The following is a 17613-nucleotide window of genomic DNA, read 5'->3' as shown; positions in this document are numbered from 1 at the left end:
TGCTTCTGTATCCCTCCTAATTGACCCGCGCAGGAGTCTGTCTCAATATCGCTTTCAGGCTGCTTTAGCTAAATAGCTTCAGGATACAAGAGGTTAAAGCATCCTGCCGTGCAGAAAGCTTTTACTTGAAAGGCCTAACAGCCTTTCCCTTAATCTGCAGAGTGGAGCTGTGATCATGCAAAGCTAAAGTCATGAGCTTGTTAATGCTAAAATGACAGATGTTATAACAACAGGATATTTATTAAGTTTCCCATTACCCTGCTGTGTTCTCAGACCCCAGTTTCTTTCCAAGACTGCTCTTTGGTTTTTTAATAACCAAAAGTTAACAGAAGTCTGTTTCCAGCCTTCTAACAAGAAGTCATGCAAAGTGTGAAAGGAGAAAAACTAAACAGAAAATATTTATAAACTCTCCTTCTCTATCTCAGCTTGACTCCTATTAAAGAAGGAAGCAGTACTAACTCTGTCTTTCCGCCTCCATGCTACGGTATAGGTTTATTTTAGAGTAAGTATAGTTTTAACCTTTTACCTAAACACTATATAGCATTGCACGAAAAGTCAGAGTACATGTGATTCCAAAGTCCTAGAGACTTTAGTATCTATTACTTACTTAGTGAAGTGCTGCAAACTCTCTCATGGTGGGTGTTTTTCCCCATTACCGGATTAGGAAGCATCCAGCAGCCCTGCCTGGAGAATACCTACCCACCCGCTCAGTGCTATGCTGGGAGAGGACAACCCCTGCCCAAGCAGGGCCTAGAAGTCATCGTGGAAAAAGCGAGCAACCTAAAAAAGCCACCTGCACAAGGAAAGAAGAAGTAACCAAGTTTAAGCGGCCATTTCTGCATAAATTGAGTTTTGAGACTCATTCGTCAGATCTAAGCTCAGCAGCGGTGTTAATCCCAGGAACAACTGCATTGGTAACCCAATATCAGAGTTGCTACATCACTGGCAGTGCCATTTCCACCAGCCCATCACTCCCTTTACACCTATGCCATACGTGGCCTTGATTTGGAGGCCTTTCCTATATAAAGAGTGAGAGTTTTAAATGTGGAGGAACAGCACTGTATGTGCATTTGTCATTAGATGAGTGTTTTGCGCCAGGAATTGCTCAGAGCACAGGTCAGCTGGCCTGCACCTGCCCCAGCTCAGGGCAGCAATGCCCTTGCTTCTCCTGTGTGCTATGGCCCCCAAACCGGTGCAGTACAGCAGGGATTAACCAGTGACAATCTGAGTTTCTCCCAGGAGGACTGCTGGTTTTCCATCCCTCAGGTTGGGTCTGCTTGGGGTGCAGTCGAAGGGAGGATGGCTTCTTTCCCTAGCACGGCTGTAGTCCTGCTGGATGCCCACGAGATTTCTACAAGCCGCCTCTCATCCCTATTTCCAAGGTCATCCTTAAACTGAAATTTTGGCTTTTGGGGGAAACTGAAGTCCATATGGAGACCACTCAGAGAACCACAGTTACTACAAAGTAAGCGGTCATATTTTCTAGTCTCAGAGAGTACTTCATATTTCTTTAAACACTATCTAGTAATGTTTGATGGATGAAAAGCATGACAGAGGTCAGAGCCCCAGGTGCGCTGTGAACAGAGCGCTTTTCACCTCTGTCAGAGTTCCCAGCACTGCACCAGGGCAGGCTCTTATATTCATCATCTACTTATCACAGATGCTAGGAGATGGAAAACATGCTCTAAGAGGTTCTGTAACAACCATTACCATCCTACCCAATTTACTTAGTAAACAGTTTAGACCTACCAAAAAGCACCTTGGTGAAATTTCAGTGAATCTTAAGCTTTTCTTCTTCTAAATAGGAGTGGCTCTGTTTGGGATTAATCACATTTACAGAAAAAAACCCAAACCTTTCTTAACAAAGGCTAAAGATGTTGAGAATTAATCTAGCCTCATCTTCAGCACATTCTTCCACATTTCCAGGTCTTTAATACTCACCATCCAGTACGTGGCTTGGTTCGAAGTCTTTCACTCTTACTGAGCACAGGAAAAGACAGTGCCACTGGCTGAGCCAGCCAGCACGTGGGACCTGAAGGCATCGTCGTGGCAAGGCACTCTGAGGCCAATTTGGTTAAGACATTCCCCTTCAAAAAGAACCTGTCAGAACAAAGTTGTTTGAAAACCAGGATGATCAGATTTGGGTAAAACCCTGAACATACTTTCACATTGTTTAAAAGAAGGAATGCATGTACTCCAAGGAGCAGCTGAGTGATGTACAGTCCAGAAATGCATCTATCATGCTCTCCACTCTTCCCTACCAGACTTTCACTGCCTGGATAAACCACTGCATAGGACAGGACCTAATCTGGTATTTCTGGAATAAACCCATCATCACATAACCAGTGTCTTGAAGGGTTAGTTTTGCAAGATGCTATGTATACTACAAGCAAAAATGCAACTTAGGAACAGATACCTTTTCTTAGGTATCACTGAAGTAGTTTCTTCTTTGTGAAGCTCAAGCAAAGATTTTTCCACCCTATTTGATTGCTGTGATCCCTGTTCTCACATGTTCTACAGCCGCTCAGAGCTCTGCACAGTGCTAAAGTACTTGTTAGTGGTGAGTGACCTGCTACCGAGATTGTGTAGTTAGCTCAAATTTTATGACTGAAACCTCCTTTCTTTCTAGCTGATATTTAAAAAATACCATGCCTGCAAAAATTGGACAGGTTTTTGAAAATGAAGTTTAGTTCTATGTTCTGTGAACTACTTGGATTAGGAACAAGGATACAGAATTAGTAAATCATTTTCTTGTTGATTATGAAATGCTTTATCGGAAGAACTAATTATTTAATTTTAAAACATTCTTAGTAATATTAAAAAATACATGCATTTGAACTTTAAAAGCATAGAAATGTTTCTGTTACCTAGAGGAACTTTCAAACCTTCATCATCATTGAAATAAATAAGACCTATTAAAATGTAGCTGGTTTCAGTAGTTGCAGACGCACTGCACTGCATTAACCTCAGATTTGTAATTTAAGGTTAAGCTTTAGAGATAAAGGGAAGGGAAAGATGGCAGCAGTCCACCCTTGTTTATCTTGTTTAAGCAATTTTTGTCCTAGCCCAGACCAATGACTTTTTCTCTCCAAACCGCTGTTTCAAAAGGGGAACTCCATATTGCATAAGGACTCTCTACATGTGACTTTACCTTAAGTCATTTGGAGAAATACTGCTCTATCAGGATTTTGACCATTGCCAGCAACAAAGTCTCCATGCAAAGACATTATTTTTGCCAAGCTGCAGTCTCTTAATATAGCCTACTTCTCATATGCTCAGGTGTGAAACAAAACTACTGTTACCTGATTTTCTACACCATTTTTCCAGCAGTGTGCTAAGCTCGGTACGTCGCTCTATCCTTTCCTGATGTAACAGCTGAGGTTGTGCTGGCTACCTTCTCAGTCCTGGAAAGATTAAGGTCCCAGTTTCAGCATTTTTTTCCATGTTTTTCACTAACTGTGATTTCCACAGACATCACGTGTAGGTCTCACAGTAAGAAGCTGTTACGCACTGCAGAGCTATAGAGGAAGACCAAAGAACATCATTACCCTCATCAAAACAGCTGCAGGGGGAAAAAAAATTATAACCAGTCCGAAAGAAAAACCCATACACTCTGTTGCTCGTCCTTCTCCATTGATGCTATAATTTCATTTGCTCTCTTGCTAACCAGAGTGACCACCAAGGGAGAAGTGATCTGCCTTCCTGACACTACCAGAGCTGAAAGAAATTTTTAGCAAAAATCTCACAGATCAAATTTTCCATTCTTAAAAAAAAAATATCTAAAGAACTCCAGTGCCTGTCCCCTTCTTTTTCCACGTCACATTAATTGTTGCGAAACTCCCAAACATGCAGTAATAGCTAAGATAACTGTCCGGGCAGAGGCGGGCAATTAAGAGCACCACAGGTGCTTGGTCTCGCCATGCATCTGCGACCAGGAGCACTGCAAGCGAGACAGCCAGCCTCCGGTTGCCAGAAGGCTACTGCAGAAGCTGTAGACTTGAGTATCCAAACAGCTTTCAGCAGAGAGACATTACTTTGACATTACCTCGTTTTCGTAGATACTTTTAGAAAGGGCACACAAGAGCAATGGCATTCAAACTCTGGGGTCAATGGCACAGTTTCTTCCAGAGCAGCACACACTGTTGCAACGCGGGTGAATTACACAGCATGGTCTAAAGCCTTCCAGCTCATCTTCTAAATTGGCAGCGAGGCGTTTAAGCTGCATGGCTAAACTTCTCTGCATATGTTAGGGAAAGAAAAAAAAACAAACATGCAAGTTTTCAGCAAATGTTACTGAGGTTTTGAATAACATACACAGCTTGGGTGATGCTCTGAGCTTTTCACATACGGCTAGTGATGTCACGCTGCAACCGTGACGTCAGTGAGGTGCTGACATCGGAGCTCTGCCCACGCAGCTTGACTCAATATTTAGTTCTGCAGTTTTCCTACTCCTTCAAAAAAAAGGAAACTGGGACATTATGGTGCCAAGTGTCATTCCACTTCCAAGCTGAAGCATATGTACCAAACACCTCCTTTTTAGCGATAACTTGCCGACTAACTCATCAGTGTCTCTACTGTACATCTACTACATGCAGGGAGATTTTCAGACAAACTGGAAACACAGCTACCAAGGCTGGCTAATAATTCTTGTGATAACGAAACACAATTCTTCCTTTCTTTTTTTTGAACAGCAATGTGAGAAGAGCAAAAATCTCGAGGGTATAGCAATATGTGCAGCATTTATCTGTGGGAGTGTTGTTCACTCCTAAACTAGGGTATGAGCACCAAGATCAGGTAAGCGCCAATGACCTAGTTACCTGCTGAGACTCACCGCGCTGTACTCGCTGCACACACCTGCAGAGCTGCACCCTCAGCTAGAAGGATGACACGGTAACATCGAACCAGCCAGCAAAGCTGAATCCAGGTCTGCAGCCCTCATCTACCACGGCCTGCAGCGGGCCAGCAGCAACCGCTTACACTCAGCAGCCGTACTCTGAAGCAAGAAAGACTGGCAGCAAGTCAGTATCTCACTCAGCTGAGGTTTTGCCTGTACTGCAGAATGCAATTGCCTGTACTGCAGAATGCAACTGAAAAAGTGTTGACCAACCCACAGCAAACCTAATCTAACAATTAAATCTAACGAATTCACCTAGGGAGTCCAGCAGCGCTAGCAGGGAAGACGGAGGAGGACAGGCTTCAGCCCAGGGCAGCAACAGGAGCACAAACGCAGGAAACCCAGCAGGTTGCACATCCCGTTCCACAGCATCGCCGCGGCTATTCTTAGCTGCGCGAGCTGGTGTGAGGGAAACGCTGGGATGCCTACCAACGCTGTGACTAGAAACAGAGCTTGGATGACAGGAGGGGGGATTACAATTTGCCTTGAGCACTACTTTAAAGTTTGTGTTGATTGTCACAAAAAAAGGAAAATATAACACAAAATACATGTATATAAATGCTAACCAAAGTTTCAGCGGCAAGGGTTTCATGCCAGGTTTGGGGTGCTAGCACGGATCAGACTGAGGAGAAGGTTCCCGCTGGAAGAGCTCGCCTGCCTGGAGCCAGACACAGCCTCACTCCCATCCTGCCCTTCCCCTGTGCCATCAGCTCCTCCCATGCAAAAGCAGCAAGAAGGAGTTGTTCTGGGAGCTGGATCTGGTCCTTGAGGTGGTCAGGCAACCATCTGGGGTAGGAGGCCTAGGAATGGCATGGGTAAAAGTACACGTAAAAGCAAAAGCAAGCTATAGACCTGAAGCTTCCCTTCCCAACCTATTAATTAAAAACTCCCACACTAGCACGTCGCATAAAGTAAGTTCATATGAAGTTTAAATCCCATCTTTTCATGATGAGGTAGAAGTAGCTTTGGAAAATGGCAAAACTCAAGCTCACGTGCAATGCTTACAGTACAACCAAACATACCCTCCTGCATATATAACTAATAGTATGGAATCGCTTTTCCCTCTTGAAGCAGAAAAAAGCAGCTGCTGAAGCTGCACCAGTGAAGGGCTCCAAAACGAACCATTGCAAGCTCATGAACAGCTCAAGGGAGGTATTAATAACGATCCTGCCCCCCTCAGTATTATTGCTGGCGGCTCTATCTTTTTCGGCAGTCAGTACTTTTCTCCCAACAAACTTTACAAACTGCAGTGTTTCCGAATTGAAACAAATGAAGCTGAAAAACACCGAAGCATCTTCTGCTCTAAAGCAGCTATCTTCCAAAGACATTAAATAAAACAGTACAGACTTCTATGAGGAAGCCTACCTTATTGACCCGTATGTCAGATATTTAACCACGGCCAATTAACAGGACAGGAAGATTTTTTTATTCTTTTCAAAGGCTGTTTTTCTTAGGAAAAGAAAATGCAGGGGAAAAAAGCATTTTGCATAATTAACTCTTCACATGATACTGGAACTGAGCAACTATTCTTTTAATTGCACTTGGAATCCAGGCAGTTGGAGGCCATCACTTTACAACCCATTTATTAACCTGCTCTTCTACTTGTGCTCTTTTACTTGTTTCTGAGGTTCCGGGAGATGGTGAAAGTGCATTTCTACTAGTCAAATTTCTTCCTAGGAACTGACCTGAGAAAGAAATCCCATCTAAAAGTATTTGACATTCAAGAGCTCCATTTATTTTCTCAGGACTTTAACACTTACTTAATTAAAAAAAAAAAAAAAAAAAGAACATGATTATTTATTTTAAAAGAAGGCAAAAAGAAACATCATCAATGAACACTAGCTATGCCAATTATATTTTAACATCGCTCGGAAACAGGATCCAGGACATGAAAAAAAAGAAGCCAACTTAATCCCATGTGCTTTTTGGAGACATATGGATGAAAGATATTTTTCAGTATCGTGGTTTTGCTCTTCAACTACTTAGATAACATGGTGAATGCAAAAAGATATAAATGTGAGCCTGCTAAAACATGGTACTGTACCTCACAGGCAGCTAACCACACAAAGCAAAGGTCGTAAGGAATAATCAGACCTCCTGTTATCAACAAAGCTACGTTTGATTTGGAAAATTGTCAAGACTGGCTTTAGCTCAGGCAAATGGAGCATCCACCTCTTTCCGTCCAGCAGAGAAGGAAAAAACCAAAGTTACTACAGAGCTGAACAACATAAATGCATACCTAAAATGGGCGTAACTGATGCTATGCTATGAAACTAAAATAGTCAGAGCATATTTATATGCTTTTAAATATAGTTAGCAGTATTTCTCATTCCCTCCACGCGGAACATCTAGCTACAAAATTCACCCCCTCCGTCCCCCCCGGTCTCTCCATAGCTGAAGAGATTAGAAAGTGCAGTCAAAGCAGGGGGCAGGGGAAGGAGAATGGCAAGAATCTTTCTCCCTCCTCCCCAAACTCCACTAGGCAGTGTTTAATAAATTCAGATGGCCCAAGTTCAGAAGCAAACAGCAACGTCAGTGTAGCTAAACTTGTTAATGAGTCTCAGGACACTCAGTGGGCTTTTTTTTCTTTCTTTTTGGAGAATGGGGAAAAGGAATAAATCCTGGAATTATAACAAACTGATAGTATTTCTGCAGCAAATTCAGAAACGCTACAGTACTCCTGATTTTAATACATCCATAAAATCTAGGTACTTTCTGTCGTTCTTCAAAAGCCAGGCTGTACTGGCAGAAGCTTTGGACTCACTCCCTCAAGTAATTCCTTGCGTGCAAGTAACTACTCGTCAGCCCGATGAAACTATTCATGAATACAGAAATTTACAGGACTGAGCCCTTGCCATGACTTTTGGGGAGTCACAAGTTGAGGCTAGTTTTGTCTTTTACATAACTATGTGTATGTCCATACCGAATACCATGATGCAGCAATAACAGATATTACCAAAAGCCTAGAGTGTATGTTGAGAGCAATCGAGCTAAAATTGCAAGGGATTCCACAGAAGCAATTCACTTTGCTAAAAAGTAAAGCTTCCCGGTACTGTGGCTAGCCCACTGAGTGTCTGAATTAGTTCTGCACTGCACCCTTAAGTGCAGATATAATCTAAGAAGTGATTCTAAAACAGCATGTTTCTGGATGAGACATGTACTAAGTGTAAAATATTTCACCCAGTGATGTTTGGGACATCTCTGACACATTTAATCAGAAGCATAAACAATCTAAACACTGAAATACAAACTTATTTTTCCTTAAAATCAGTGTTCCATATTTTTTTATTTTAAAAATTCAGGAATGTGATACACAATACAATTAGCTCCCCACCACTGCAGTGTTCACTTACATGAGATTCACTAGTTTCATGCTTTGTGGAAAAAAAAAAAAAAAGAGACTGCGCAGTGTTTTCAAATGCTCCCCGTATTCTGGAACTGTGATCTTCAGAACAAATCAAGTCTGTAGAACCACAGACAGATCAGGTTAAGAAAAATCAAGGTATATCGCAAGCTAGCAGGCTACAGTCGGGTCTCATACAGCCAGAACAAACACAAAAATTGCATTCCTGCTGCTGTACAGCCACCACCTTGACCTGACTGCATGCTTTCAGGGAATTTACCATCGAGGGCTAAAGAGACTAAAGGGCCCCATGAATACCAGCTGGTGCTGCACATGCGACACGGCACATGACAGAGAGGCCACGCAACTCCCCCTTCTGCCCCCATCATCATCATCATCGTCACGTCTGCATCCTGTCCTGACAATAAAAATAACGTGGGGGAGAGCTTTTTGTCTTTTAAGCTAGCCATTGCCTGCAATGGACACAGAAATAGAAAAATATGACTTCTGGCACAAAAAAAAAAAAAAAGATTAAATAGTTACCATGGAATTAGTGACTACAACTCCATCTATTCAGATGCATTGACTGAGACTGTTAACCAACGGTGGTAACTGTCAAAACTTAACAGTTGCTCTCTTTTTAGAAGAGCAACAGCAGAGAAGTAAGTCAGGCTTCTCAGTGCTACTATGGTTTGTCTTGTTTTGTTGTGTTTTTTTTTTAAATAATCTAAAGAACAGTAGTTCTATGGCGCATTAGTGATATACAGATATACAGCAGGACCTCAATAATTCATACTAATGACTGAGACCAATTTTAAACTAGCAAGTAAAATAATTAGTGAAAGTTCACCATAAAAAGCAAGGATACACATTTCCAAAAAAAATAGTACTTTGTTCATTTCAAAATTTACTTGGTTAATACTTTGTAGTATACTAGCAGTGGTAGCATATTTTGCAAATGTAGTCTCATACAAGATCTCATTTAACAGTCAACTCTAGATCATATACAGGTAACAGGAGAAAGAGTTAAGATAATTCAGACAAAACAAAACCATACATAAATACTATATTAACATATTTAAGTTAGTTAATAAGACTATACAACAAGCATAAACACAGAAAAAGGTGAGCGATGCTGATGGCTGTGAAGCACCAACATCCCCAAGCGAGCGCAAAGCTGAACCGACCCATCCACACACCGCAGCCTTCTGTGGATGCATCTGAGCAGCCAAGAAGCAAAATAACTGCACGGTGCTGTGCTGCACCCAAGCTAACAAAACCTGTGAGAGCGGGCTTGTGCGAAACTGGACTGAGCTCCTTTACTTTTCCAATGCTTTGGCACACAGCATTTCGCCAACGCAGTGGCATACAATTCAGAGCTAGCCTGGCCCTGTAGACTGCACAGTTAATACACAACACTGGTAATCCACCCATGGATAATCGAGAGTTGACTGCAATGCCCTGCTGAGAAGCGGGGTAAGACCACTGACACGACCTGGGCCAAGCCAGGTCCGACGAGCAGCAGACTATTTTGAACTACTTAGAAGCAATTATCATACGAGACACATTAGAAATGCAAACTAGCGAGGTGTTCTGTATCCGGAGGCAAAGCTACATTCCCTTCACTAACAAAACATTCTTTTTAAAAAAAAATCTACATTTAAATACTGTTAAAAACCTGAAAACCACAGCATCAAAGAATTTCATAAGGCCAAAACTACCCTCAGTTCCCTCTGTTGTGCCTAGGTATCACAATACATTTGTAGACGGAGTAAATACCGTGTAATTTGTTATCTTATACTCCTTCCAGTGCCCTCCAGTAACAGATCTCGGAGCTCTTCACACAAGAGTTAAGCCTCACAACACCCCTGTGAGGTAGGTATTATCCCCATTTTAAGACAGGGAAACTGAGGCAGAGTGTTTACCGTGTCCAGAGTCATAGAGCAAACAATGGAAGATCTGAGTTGTTTTCCAGTTTTGAGCATAGGAGCAGTCAATTAAATCACAAGACATTATTTCCCATACATAACTTGAGGGTGGATCAAAAGGGTCAGGGTTTTAGACTAGATTTCTTGTATGTTTTATCTTCAACTCTCATCTAGTCTCTGTCAAATTCAGAGTCCATAGACCAGTTTCTCCTTTGTTAAGGTGTAAGGTGGCAGCATACTGTAACAGCTTCTTTGGAGCCAGTTGTCAACTGAGTTAACATTTTAAACCATAGATTCGGATACTTAGTAAGTGAAATTATGTGACAAATAAACATCTCCAAGTGTGAAATACAGTGAATGAAATCCTACTCCCTGCCCCACTTCCTCAGAAGTCAGGGAAAGGCTCCTGAGGACACTGCGGGGACCAGGATGGCAGTCACTGCAAGTGCTTACAGACACACTCAACTACAAGCAAAATGTACCACTGAATTACTTGCTATGGAGGCTACTGTCTATGCTTAAAAGCATGAATTATACTGTCTGCGCTCGGCAGACTTTCCCCAACAGAGCACTTATGGACATTAGCTAATTCTTCTATCTTAGTAAACTGAGACTCAGTTAAAAACGAAGCTCCAGCTCTTCATTCATAGCACTGTGAGTCAAGGATTCTTTAAGCTTTGAAGACTTTTATGACCAGACACAACTTGGAAATAAGCAAAACCACCAGAAAATCCATAAAATACGAAAGTATGTGTTACTTTATCGGTCAGTCTCATGTTCTGATCACAGAGCAGTATACAGTAGCTTGAACTTCCATTCTGATAGAAAAAAACCCTTTTACATCTGATATTTTCACAAGCAGTTGATTTTAATTGCCTAGCTACCTTACCAGAAAAAGTGGGGACAGTTGCTAACAATCACATGATGTTCTCTTTAAAATATGCTATACGATAAATTCTTTAGAAAAGCCTTCACATTTATTATTATATAGGTTTAAGAAAAATACGTGAAACTGCAAAGTGGTTTCCAGTTTTAAGTAGTTATATCTTTAAAAATGTTCTATGAACTTTGGTTTCCTTAGGGCTTCTAAATAAACAATATATTAAAAATATCTACAAATCAAATATTAAAGGAAAGAGTAGGTCCAAGAAATCTGTAACACAAATTGAGTTCCTACATGCTTATCCCTCAAATACCTTTTCACTGGAAAAAATATTTTAATTTGAAGCACAGCAAAAAATGTCTCTGCTGAAATGCTGAAACTGGTTTTCTGAAGTTGTTACAGGATTGGTGCACTTTCTCTCTGTCTCAGTACAAAGTCAACACAAACACATTGTATCATGACAGTGACATTATGTTCTTTAAAACAAGCATTCTAGATTTAGCAATATGACAAGAACAAGGACTTCAGCAATTACACTACTTGGCAAAATTGCATCTCAAATGTCTGTCTCTTCCTCTTGCAATATAGCTGTTGTCAAAGTCACCAAAACTCAGGTAGCACCATTCAGGGAGTTACAAAGATGATTCAAACTGCTCGTTTTGCTCGGTGTTTGCCTCTAGCTTAACTGAAGGGATGCTCTCCGACTTAGTCCTCCTAGTTTTTGGAAATTCAATGACAACTTCTGAACAAGAAATACTAAGTGAGGAAGATTTTTCTGTCTTCTTTGCAGTACTATCTTCTCCTGTTCCGCAACACTGCTTCAAAGCACACTGAGTCCTGCAAGGAAACTCACATTTCCCTCTCCCCGATTCAGAGCCAACGCTGGCAAACTCAGGCTGAATGGTAGTTGCATGAATCCCTTCGTCATGAAAGATCTCTTTTATGCGCTTTGCCACCATCATGTATGTGGAAGGGTCAGGACACTTTATGTGAGCAGTGCCAATGATCCTACTGCCTGCTAGCTGCCAAATGTGTAACTCATGGACAGCTTCAACTCCTTCAAGGGTACGTAATTTTGAGTTCAAAGAATGAACATCTATTTGTTTGGGAACAGTCTGCAGAAGTATAAGGGCCGACTCCCTAAGTAATGGGTAAGTTGTGTAAAGGAGTATACAAACCATGATCAAACAAAGGACGGGATCTAAATATAGCAACCAGCATGGACCAGCCACCGTAATGCTCTCTTGCTCAGACTTGTTTGCTCTGCCAAGTGTTTGGGATAAAGTAGCATTTTCCATGCAGTGATTACTGACACATGGATTAAAGCAGGGCCCATCTTTGGGGCACGGGTTCCACAACCCATAAAAGAGCAAGGCATTCACTACCACAATTACTGAACCTAAGGCATCTCCAAAAACGTGCAGAAAAACTCCACGCATGTTAAGCTGCGCACTAGAGTCTTCTTCGACCTCTTCTACATCCAGAGGATAATGACCAGCGTTCCCATTCACTTGTAGGTCAGTCATGTCATCTTTCATATCACCTGTCAAGAAAACAGTAAAATGATTAGGCATATGCTATAATACTACACATTACTATAATTCCATATAAAATAATAACCGACATTAAGCTTGCCACATTGAGTACGAAACTGAAAAGCAAGCGACTCCACCCATAACACTTAGCAACATTTTCTCTGGCTGAGAAATATTCAGTTGTCCCAATAAGTGATCTGAATAATCCAGAAGGCAATTGTTTCTACATAGACCTTAAAGAGGTAGAGTGGAAAAGTATGAAGATGACCACATTTTAATTTATTCAACTGAAAAACTGTTTCCACGTTTTTCAGCTCTTTAACCATGACAACTCACTGTTCATTTCTTAAACAAAATGCAGAATTACAGAGCATATATAAAAACGCTGGTTCAGTAGCTAGGTAACTTAGATTTGTTCCCTCTTTTGAAAAGCCAGAAGGCTAATCACATTGCTAAAATCTCTCTTAAAGCATAGGACCACATTGCTACATTAAAATTTATGAGGCCAGAAGCTCAAAAGCTGCATGGATACTGCTTTATAGTAACTTCTTCTCGGGTTTAGTTGTTCATTTCCAAAAGACTTCTGAATTCAAGGAAAAGGAAGTTTTTCTGAGATGGCGCATGGAGCCAGCAGAACTGTGAGATACAATGAGCTGAGCTTTTAGGTGTAAAATGCAGAATTTATCAGCAGTATTGACTACAGGACAGTGTAAGTTATCACTGAAGCTCTCAGAGGCTATGAACTGGTGTTATTTATATTTCAGAATACATAAAAAAATGTATTTTTAGTACTTTTTTTTTTTTAAGTGACATACAGCTGTTGAGTGACATATAGCTGTTGATGCCCAAAGCTATATGTCACGGACCGTGCAATGCATAAATTAACATTTTAGTGCACTCCTTTGTCAACACTGTCTGCAATGTTACCACTCCATCACACCTAACTAGCTATATAGGAGTAAATGCACACATCATTACAAAGAAGAATGTTTTTTGAAAGAAAAACATCTTCCAATGTTCAAAATTGAAAGTATTTTACATGATTAACCTCCTACTTTTCTTCAAGAGTTCTTCTTTAGACAGAAAACTTCCAGTGTTAAAGAAATTTAACGGGCACTAGCCACTGGCCCAATAAACTGAAACAAGGAGCTCTTACTGCTTCCGTGGTTATTGAGTTCAAAGCTTTGTAAACATTAACATGTTAGTATGACCCGCACCTTCTGCCACTCTACCCTCATGACTTCGATTCTGTAATCATCAAGTGTCTACATGTTCTTTCCTCTCTGAAGAAGGGGTGGGCTCCTAGGAAGGTGGCTGAGTGGGTCAGTTGCAAACCCCAGGCTCATAACCTCGTGCATCACACTTCTGTCCTAAAGCTCCACATTTTCCACACAACTTCTAGGAGTTATGGAATATGGGAGCTGTAACTTTCCAGAGAAATCAAAAGATTAGAGGAAAATACCTCGGGTTACAGAGTTCAGACCTCAGGATCCATGATGAGAGCAAAGAAAGAGGAACGCTCTGCTGCGTACCAAGTACTTGGAGCAAAGGAGATTTGAAAAGTCAGTAGACCTATCTATACGGATGGACAACAGGAAACACGGTGCCAGAAAGCTCTTGAGATTTTTTTGATGGCAAATGGTTAAAACATGTCCATTTGAAATATGCTCATTTAAATCTAGCTATAAACTGATTACTTCACATAAAGCATATGCACAATGATACCTGTGCAGGACTAGCCCCTAAGGCTATCACTAGCTTTCCACTTCCACCTTAGGAAACCAGGGTCTACCCCTCTTGGTAATTTCCAATGAAGGCACAGTACCACTCTCGGTCATCTCTCTAGTCTTCACCTACACATCTTACAGCTTCTCACAAGTCTCTGAGCACCTTTACCTGTAACATTTCCATGGGTAAACGATGAATAACTCCATCCATTACATAATCATGACAGGGCATAGAAGGAAACACAAACTTATTTCAAAGTTTCACTGTGACCAAAATTATGCCCCATTACCACCTAAATACCCACAACAAATTATTTGTTATTGCCAGAAGGACACCCATGAGAAATTCCAGACAAGGTAGCTCAAAACAGTATACACTTTAATCCATGCTATAAATTAATCTTTTAGTCTAGAACTAGTCCAAAACTTGGCTAAAAGCACAACTTAAGTTTCACCATGCAATAACAATTCACAAGCCAAGATATCTATTAGATTAACAGTTAAGGGAATTTTACATTGTTTGAAACTAATTATTAGGATACCTTTGTTGGAACTAAACCAACATTAAGAGCTTATTATGTGGTCAAGAAAACGGTGTAATATATTCACAGGAACTTTCCTACCCTCTTGCAAAACCTGTCTTTTCAAAACCAACATGGAGTCAAAGCACTATAGAAAAAGAGAGAGAGAGAGCGCTTAAGTTTCTCAAATGCATATTGAAACATCTGACCACAGAAAAAACGAAACTGTAGCAAAGTTCACTCTGCTCAATTAAAGGTCCGTTTAAGCTAAAACAGCAATCTCCTGATGTCACTCTGAAAATAGGAGGTGACACGGGTGAAAAAAGGAGAGACATGGGTTCTGAAGAATGAAACCCCTTCCTCCTGGTAACAGGGATGCCATATGATTAAAGTAGAGAAGTGGCAATTATGCACCTTTCACTCTGCTAGCACGAAGTACTTGGCTTCGACCAAGTGACTTCAAAATAAACTACCCAGGTTTCTGGATCCATTAAAAAAAACCCAAGAAATTCCCTCCCACAAAACAGACGCTTTGATCACAATTGGGAAGGGAAGATTTTAATTTTATCTCTATGTGCAAGTGAGTGCGAAGGTGCATGCTTTAGAAAGGTAAAGAAAACTAATTCAAAGAAACCACACGTGTACTCTGAAACCAGGGAGCTCCACATTCAGTGTCTATTGCATGACTTCCACAGTTCTGATTGGTAACTTCCACGATTTCTTCCTATTAATACGTATGTCATGGAGGAGTACAACATTATTGCAACGGAATATACTTTAGCATGTTACGTTCAGATTGAGATTAGCTTCTCGCGTAGTTGATAACCGACCCAATGGAGAGATCCAGCTGTCAGGACCAAGGTGTTGAGCTGCGCTCTATGTGATGTGCAGCCAGTTCAGATGGCATTAGGGCCACGTCTTGTGACAGCTTGTGTCGCTAGGCAAAAAACACTTGTCATGTGCTTTCTCTACCAGCACCAACTTTTTCCAAGGCAAACTGCTTTACCCTAAGACTCTTTCATGCTCTGACCTGTCTGCAAGACAAATGCACAACTCGGGGCGCTCCTTTTAGCACTTGAAGGAAAGGTGTGAGGTAGAGGTGCAACAGCCGTGTGCCCGAGAGCACCGCTAAGAACATTTCTTGCCTCTTCCCCGGGAGGAAGGACGGGTGGTCCCCACGAAGCCCGCACCAGGCAGGACCAGGATGCCCACCGTCCCACTCAGGGAAGGGACCTCTCCGGCTTTCCTGGCACGGGACAGAGGCGCTGCAGGGCTTACCTAGCTTCTCCTGGCTGACTCCGTTGGAGCTGCTGCAGTTCTCCACCAAGGTGCTGGTCTCCTCCCGGTGCAGCGCAGCCTCCCCGTCCCCCGGTGGCTGCTCGGTCTTGGGGCCGCTGCGGGGGTGCTGCCTGCCGCTGTGCGAGTGCCCGTGGCCATGGGAATGGCCGTGGCCCCCGACACCGTGGTGGTTGAAGAGGCAGAGCCCCAGCAGGTTGATGATGAGTCCCGCCACCCCCACGCCGATGACCACCAGTGGCTGCTGGATCTCGTGGGGTTCGGTGAAGCGCTCGATGGCCTCCAGCAGGATGGTGAAGCAGAGGGCGGTGAGGAAGACGGCATTGACGAGGGCGCCCATCACCTCGGCCCGCACCCACCCGAAGGTGTTCTTCTTGGTGGCCCGGGTGCGCTGGGCGAAGCGCACGGCCACCAGCGCCACGACCAGGGCCATGACATCGGAGAGCATGTGGAAGGAGTCGGAGAGCATGGCCAGCGACGACGTGACCCGGCTCACCACCACCTCCACCACGAAGAAGAGGAAGGTGAGCGCCAGCATGCACAGCAGCCGCGCCCGCCGGTTCTGCCACCACCGCGGCCCGCCCGGCCCCTTCGCCGCCATCCCCCCGCACATCGCGCCGGGGCAGCGGCGGCTGCCGGCCCGGCCCGGCGGAGGCGTGAGAGGAGCGGCCGGCGGTCGGCGCAGCGAGCGGCCCGCGGGCGCGGCGGAGTCCTGAGGGCGAGCGCGGCCCCTTCCCCGCCGCCGGCGGCCCGGCCACCACCGCTCCCTCGGCAGGCGCTGGGCGAGCAAACTTTGCACCCGAGCCCCCTCACTCTTTCCACACGGAACCCGAGCCGGCACGGCCACGCCCCCCCGCCCGCGCCCCATTGGCCGCCGCCCCTCCGCCCGCCGGCGCCCGCCCGCCCCCGCCCCCCGCCTCCCTCGCCATTGGCCCGCGCGCCCTCGCGACAGGCGGCCCCGCCCCCCTAGTGCCGCCCCTTGGCCGCTGCCGCCCCGCCCCGCCGGGCCGGGCCGGAGGAGGGGGGCGGGGCCGCGGCTGACGTTCCGGGAGCGGCGGCTCCGATTGGCTGAGCCTGTCGGCTTCCCCCCACCTCCCCCGCCCGCCGCCCCGCAAGCCCCGCCCCGCGGCGAGCGGGACTCGTGCAAAAGGTGCGCTTCACACGGCCCCGGCCCGGCGCCCGCTCGGGGGCGGGGCTCCCTCTGCGGGCCGGGCCGGGCCGGGCCGGGGCGGGGGGAGGGCCCGCTCCGCGCTGGGGGGTCGCGCGGGGTTGGGGGGGGCTTTGTGACGTCACGCAGGGGCCGTTAGGGTCAGCACCGGCCGCCTTCTGAGGGGCCCGGGCCCGGGGCCGGCTGGCGGCCGCCGGTCGCGGCGCAGGGCCCTGCCGTCAGCGGCCGGGGCGGGAGCGGCGGGGGCCCGTGCAGCCACCCCCGGCCGGCCGGCGCGGCAGGAGGTGAGCTCCGGGAGTCGGCTAGCGCCGGCGAGCT

General features: G+C 44.5%; 1 protein-coding gene across 1 annotated transcript; it reads right to left on the bottom strand.

The window, feature by feature from the left end:
- Positions 1 to 8161: 8161 nt before the first annotated feature.
- Positions 8162 to 16934, bottom strand: SLC30A1 (solute carrier family 30 member 1). Its single transcript, XM_009472975.2, has 2 exons — positions 16110 to 16934; positions 8162 to 12591 (listed from the first exon to the last, which is right to left on the bottom strand). The coding sequence occupies exons 1-2, from the start codon at positions 16738 to 16740 to the stop codon at positions 11681 to 11683; spliced, it is 1542 nt and encodes a 513-aa protein (XP_009471250.2). The 5' UTR covers positions 16741 to 16934; the 3' UTR covers positions 8162 to 11680.
- Positions 16935 to 17613: the final 679 nt, after the last annotated feature.

This window comes from Nipponia nippon, unplaced genomic scaffold (assembly GCF_047370975.1).
Source record: "Nipponia nippon isolate SJK-2023a ecotype South Korea unplaced genomic scaffold, ASM4737097v1 scaffold_4, whole genome shotgun sequence".
Classification (NCBI taxonomy): domain Eukaryota; kingdom Metazoa; phylum Chordata; class Aves; order Pelecaniformes; family Threskiornithidae; genus Nipponia; species Nipponia nippon.
This window is presented reverse-complemented; position numbering and strand designations above follow the sequence as displayed.